This window comes from Solanum tuberosum, unplaced genomic scaffold (assembly GCF_000226075.1).
Source record: "Solanum tuberosum cultivar DM 1-3 516 R44 unplaced genomic scaffold, SolTub_3.0 scf00008, whole genome shotgun sequence".
Classification (NCBI taxonomy): Eukaryota; Viridiplantae; Streptophyta; class Magnoliopsida; order Solanales; family Solanaceae; genus Solanum; species Solanum tuberosum.
Genome location: NW_006238934.1, coordinates 3913132 through 3919543, shown reverse-complemented (window position 1 = coordinate 3919543; position 6412 = coordinate 3913132). Strand labels below are relative to the sequence as shown.

General features: G+C 28.2%; 1 protein-coding gene across 1 annotated transcript; it reads left to right on the top strand.

Moving 5' to 3' along the window:
• The first annotated feature begins 4090 nt into the window (after nucleotides 1–4090).
• LOC102592276 (WAT1-related protein At5g07050-like) lies at nucleotides 4091–6202 on the top strand. The gene is made up of 7 exons (XM_006339273.2): nucleotides 4091–4350; nucleotides 4478–4540; nucleotides 4615–4731; nucleotides 4806–5049; nucleotides 5154–5312; nucleotides 5398–5549; nucleotides 5790–6202. The coding sequence occupies exons 1-7, from the start codon at nucleotides 4142–4144 to the stop codon at nucleotides 5965–5967; spliced, it is 1122 nt and encodes a 373-aa protein (XP_006339335.2). The 5' UTR covers nucleotides 4091–4141; the 3' UTR covers nucleotides 5968–6202.
• Nucleotides 6203–6412: the final 210 nt, after the last annotated feature.

The following is a 6412-nucleotide window of genomic DNA, read 5'->3' as shown; positions in this document are numbered from 1 at the left end:
GGGGGTGGGGGTGGGGGTGGGGCGAAAGATGTAAAGGGATTGGGTGATAGAAAATAATTTGAATGAAATTTTACCATTAATTAAAGAGTTTAAATTTTAAGATAATTATTCAATATCATATTTAAAGAATTTGTGTATCTGATTAAATATTTTAAAATATATGGTATAAATATTAAAAGAGAAATTATGTGTAATTTTTTTAACTATAGATAAGTTAAGTATATATGATAGTAAAATATGTCTAATTATGTAACTTTTCCTTTTAAATTTCTATTTAAGTCATTGCTGATTGACAAAGTTAATATTTCAAGATCAAGATAAACAAATAGACAAAAGAACAAAGATGTGTGCACAATAAGAACAAAGTAGGAAAGATATACGATCATTTCATTCTTAATTAATTAAGATTTCGAATTTAAGTTTTAAAAATAAAATAAAATTTTGTATATATGTCCAAAAGTCCTGACTTTTTTGAAACGAGACTTTGACCCGTATCAGGCCAACTCCTCGAATTGTTGGGTGTGCATATTCATGAACTGGTAAAGCGAACTTTTAATTTGATTGAGAGAACCTAGAGATCTCTCTATCTTTCCTCAAATTCAGACTAGCACAGTTCTTTTTCTTGACCAATTGAATTTCATTTCATTTTTTATTTTAAGTTAAGTAGAGTAGAAGTAGCAAATCAAATTTCAACATATGTTGCTTAGGAGTTTATGGAGAAATTCGAAAGACCTATGATAGCGTACACTTTTCTTGTTTTTAACGGGCTTTACATACCATAAATTTGAATCGATCAAAATAGCATACAAATATCAAATATCGAAAAAAAAAAAAAGATAGAAATGAGAGGATGATCTGGTCTTTGACAACATGCAAATTTCATTATTAGTAAAGTTGACAAAAACCGTTTTGTGAAACTTTCAATACTTTTGTTTATTATTTTCATGAAATAAAAAACTATCACTATGATCAGATTTGTTTCTTTTTAGGCTGGCCATGTCCATTAATTAGTTTTGTAATGTCTTTTTTTTTATAAAAAAAATAAAGATATACAAATTATTTTAGACAAGATATTAGTGAGGAGATTTCAAATCAATCTCCTTTGTTTGTGGAATTTTGTGATCCACATGCATGCTCTTTTATGAAAGGCACTTTAGTGAAATACAAGCGACGTATTCAGTAAATATATCAATTTATATAAATTAATCGAGTTATATGTATGTGACTAATCGATTTCAACTTTTTCATTAAGTTCAAAGAAGTTTAAAAAGTCACGAGAATAAAATCATTTTAGCAAATTAGCGGGCCGGGGAGTGTTGGAGTACTAATTTGGATAGCGCATTGCATGACTTATTCTGGGGTGACGCTCCCAACAAGATCTTCTTCATATACAGAGCTCGAACTCGATACCTCTAATTAATGATAGAACAGTTCTATCATTACATTACGATCCATATCAATAACTCTTTATGAAGTTAAAAGTGGACAAACAAATTGAAACGAAACTTTAAAAAATATCACGAATTTCAAATGGGGTAGATGAAATGCTATGTTAGGCGATAAATTGGAAAATTGTGATCCTCGAGGAATAAAAATAAAAAGGGTATCTAAATATACGTTGAAATTTTAATCCCACGTATAACAATAATTCCACTAGCCATTGTTATATTCCTAAACTTTATATATATATATATATATATAGTATTATCCCAATTCATGTAATTAATCAGTTCCAGTCTGTTGGGTGCTGAGGAATCCACCCCACCTTATACACGAGTTCTTATTTTATCAAAAAATATATTCTTGGAGAATAGCCATTTATATTTAATTAATTAATTTTTAAAATACTTTATTAATATTAAAGTCATACTTTATAATACTTGGCTAATGTTTCAAAATACTTATGAGAAAATGTTGCTTTTCCTTTTCGTTTCAAAAAATATTTAGTTTCTTCTAGCTAGTATATATATAATTTTTTAAAATTTGACAAAACAGACTAATAAGAGGACATATATACCATACATGGTTGAGATTAAGGAATATTTGGACCTCATTTTTCATGCTTTCTGTCTCTTCACATAAATCTAAATTTGTTTTTGTTTTATTTATGGACAAACAATATTCGATCAGGCTTATAATCATATTCTTTTAGATCTACAGGTTAGAGTGTAGATTAAAAAAGTGCACTAAACAAGATATTAACCATAATAAACAAAGTTAATGTATGTATGTTACTGAATGTTTCCCAAGTAGATTTATAAGTTATGATTAAAGACAAAATCAAAATTTTTAGGCTATTAATTTTAAATTATAATTTAGTTTATCGGATTGACGATAGCCTCTTGGGTCCCTCATTAAAGTGGACCCCACCACCAACCTCCTTTGAGTGTAGCATGAGTGTTAGCACTAAAAAGGAAATTGTAATAATAATAATAATAACAACATTAATAATACTTTATTCCTTTTTATTTAGAATTAATTTTCTAACTAACTTTCAATATATAACTATTAAGGGAAAATTATATATAATACCAAACTATTAATTCAAATTAAATGTTATAATCATAGTTTGATTTAATTGTATCTCATAGCAAACTGTTGCTATTTCGCCTCTCTTCCTGGTGAATCTCGCTCGCCACTCTTGTTCTCGTTGGACAGTCTCGCTCGCCTCTCTCGCTTTTATACAAACACAAATGTATAAAATGTGTTTGTATAAAGCGAGAGAAAATTGTAAAAATACATATATTTTCATTCTCCTCTCTCCCCTCTTCCAGATCTCGCTCGCCACTCTCACTCGCCTCTCTCACTTTATACAAACACAAATGTATACATTGCGTTTGTGTTTGTATAAAGCGAGAGAAAATTGTATATACAAATACAAATGCATATATTTTCGTCTTATACACTTATGATTATACAAATACGATTTTCCCCTGCCCAGTTTTCTTTTATCTTTCTCTCTTTCTTGCTTTATACAAACACAGATACAATTGATTCTTTTGTATATGTATATCGAAACATATTATACAATTGCTTTCTTTTGTATATGTATAGCGAAATATACATATTAATAGCCATATCAAACATAAAGTTTGCTATAGAGCGCAGCATAAAGTTTGCTATGGAGCGCAATTATGTAATATAGCATACAAATATGATTTTTGTGTTTGCTATATGTGAAAGTTGTTCTAACTTTAATGATTTCATTCGCAAAATTGATATATCAATTAGTGGCGCGAATCTATCTCACACGTCTAGGGTGAAAGGGTAGCTCAGTTCGTTGAGGCCCTCCGTCCTTCACGTATTGTTGAAGGATCAAATCTCGTTCCCCCCTCTCCACGCCAAAAAAATAATAATCGTAAAGCTCTATATGGATTATTTTATATAACAAACAAGAAAAACAAATCAGAATATTCAATAAGATTCAATGTTAGTGCAAATTACACTGACGTGTGAGTATGAGATTCTCACACACATGAAACTCTTACGTAAGTAATATTCTCACTTTTATATAGTACTAAACTACTAATTAATATGGCTTAATACATGACCAATCTTTTAAATTTGTCATGATATTTCATTTAGAAATTTGAAAAGTTTAATCAATTGAATACCTCAACTCCTAATAAAGTGTTCCAACTAAGCACTTTCCGTTCATATTTGTGGGGGGGGGGGGGGACGTGTGTGTTATCCTTCGTTTATTAGGTAGTTAAGTTAACCTGGATAAAATATGTCATTTCGCTCAATTGGTCGAAATCCCTCAAACATTTCAACTTGAGATTGATCGTATAATCAAAAGAAATGACATATTAATTTATGTAGTTAAAATAACTATCTAATAGACAAATCAAAACACGCATCAAAAAGAAATTCAAAAACTTTGAATCGAAACTGTCTAATTGAAACACTTTTTAAGATGTGTTTAATAATTGAAACAAGACTTAGTTCGAGTGTCTATATGAAATATTCTGACAAGTTTAAGATGCTCGGGAGTTGGTATAGATCCCCTAATTAGCTTTTGCCTTTTGGCCCTTTTGTCTATAAAAATGTAACATATCTCATTTCTTTTTCAATAGAAAAAACACAAATTCTCATTTTCATAGTTTTTTTTCCTCTCAATTCCATTTTTTCACTTCAAAAAATGGAGAGAATTAAAGAAGAATGTAATTGTAGTTTTTTTCAAAGATCAAAACCTTATATAGCTATGATTTCTTTACAATTTGGTTATGCAGGAATGAATATTATAACCAAAGTTTCACTTAATAGAGGCATGAGTCATTATGTTCTTGTTGTCTATAGAAATGCCTTTGCTACTATAGTCATTGCTCCTTTTGCTCTCATCCTTGAAAGGTAAAAAATTACTCGATTGCGATAAAATATTATCAATATAGTTTAACCTATGATAACACATACGTCAGAGATTTACTTGTAATTATTACCTTATACATATACTGACATCATAATTTTTGGTATACAGAAAAATCAGGCCAAAGATGACATTGATGATGTTCTTGCAAATATTTGTATTAGGTCTTCTAGGGTAAGTTTTTAAATTTATTTATTTCTATATATCTTCTTTTTTCACATATTTGAAATTAATTTTAATTTAACCAGGCCAGTAATTGATCAAAATTTTTACTATGCTGGACTAAAACTCACCTCACCAACATTTTCATGTGCTATGAGTAACATGCTACCAGCTATGACATTTGTCATGGCAGTCCTCTGCAGGTACATTTTTTTAAATCGTGACGTTCGAGTCTAACTTTTTATTTTTACTAATTATAAATTTTTTTTGTTTTAAGGATGGAGAAAGTGGACATAAAGAAAATTAGATGTCAAGCAAAAGTTTTGGGAACTATAGTAACTGTGTGTGGTGCCATGTTAATGACATTATACAAAGGCCATGTTGTTAATTTAATTTGGTCAAATAATATTAATTCTAATGATACTCAAGTTACTAATAAAACTTATGATAAAGATTGGGTAAAAGGGTCAATTCAACTCATATTTGCTACATTTGCTTGGGCCTCTTTCTTCATTCTTCAGGTAGTTAGCTGACGTAACATATGATTCAAAAGTCTTTAATTTATTTTGTTGGTTTATTTATTTACAAAACGGTGATTATATAATTTTATTTTATTTTACTATAGAATATGACGATGAGGAAATATACAGCTCCAATATCTCTAACCGCGCTTGTTTGCTTTATGGGAACGTTGCAATCGATTGCGGTAACATTTGTAATGGAACATAAAAATTCGATTTGGATTATCGGTTTCGACATGAATCTTTTAGCTGCTGCTTATGCTGTAAGTTTTTTTTTTCTTTACTTAATTTTTTTTTTACAAAAATTAAGAAATTATTAATTAATTTTGTGTTTTAATATAATTATAGGGAATTGTGTCATCAAGTATAGCATATTATGTACAAGGACTTGTAATGGAAACAAGAGGACCAGTTTTTGTGACTGCATTTAGTCCATTAATGATGATTATTGTTACAATTATGGGATCTTTTATTCTGGCAGAAAATATATATATTGGAGGGTAATTTTATTTTATTTTAATTTCTATCAAAAAAAATTATTTTATTTTTTTTGTCAATTTTTAAACTAATTTTTTTTTTTTTTTTTTTTTAAAAAAAAAAAAATAAACCAATAAAAATAGAGGCAGAAAATATATATATTGGAGGGTAATTTTATTTTATTTTAATTTCTATCAAAAAAAATTATTTTATTTTTTTTGTCAATTTTTAAACTAATTTTTTTTTTTTTTTTTTGGTTTCAGAATTATTGGTGCAGTGTTAATAGTGGCAGGGATATATTCTGTTCTATGGGGAAAATACAAGGAGTATAAAGAAAAGGAAATTGAAGAATTAATAATTCATGAACCAGTGAAGGGCATTAATGGAAATAATAAAATGATGATTCTTGAAAATAATAATATAGAAATGCAAAAAAATTGATGAAAATTCCCAATTCCAGTAGTAGCTAACTAGCTATTGGTGTATCAAATGATTAATTTTTTGGTTTAGGAATTAGAAGCCAAAAAAGAACAGAAGAAGGGCATTTTTACTTTTTTTCTGTTCTTTAATCTATTTTTGAGAGATATTTTGAGTTTTTTAAAAAAAATTATTTAGGTGCCTGGCAAATTAAAAAGGATCTATGTAACTTTTTGGGGTAATCATATTAATTATAATATGTTTATGGCATATTTTACATGTTCAATTTGAAATATCAATTAACTTTGATAAGTAAAGAGTCTATTAAAAATAGTATATTTATCATTACAAAGTGAGGTAAGACTCCGTACAAATCAACCTCTTCAGATTTTATTTATAAATTATATATATGGAGTATGTTGTTAGTGTTATTGTTGATTATATTATACTCTTTGCGTCTCAATTTATG

Bases quoted from the DNA above. Each gene is read 5' to 3' on its own strand.
- LOC102592276 (XM_006339273.2), top strand. From the start codon at position 4,142: ATGGAGAGAATTAAAGAAGAATGTAATTGTAGTTTTTTTCAAAGATCA. The intron at 4,541-4,614 runs GTAAGTTTTTAA...TAATTTAACCAG, and splicing joins TTTGTATTAGGTCTTCTAGG to GCCAGTAATTGATCAAAATT. The intron at 4,732-4,805 runs GTACATTTTTTT...TTTTGTTTTAAG, and splicing joins GTCATGGCAGTCCTCTGCAG to GATGGAGAAAGTGGACATAA.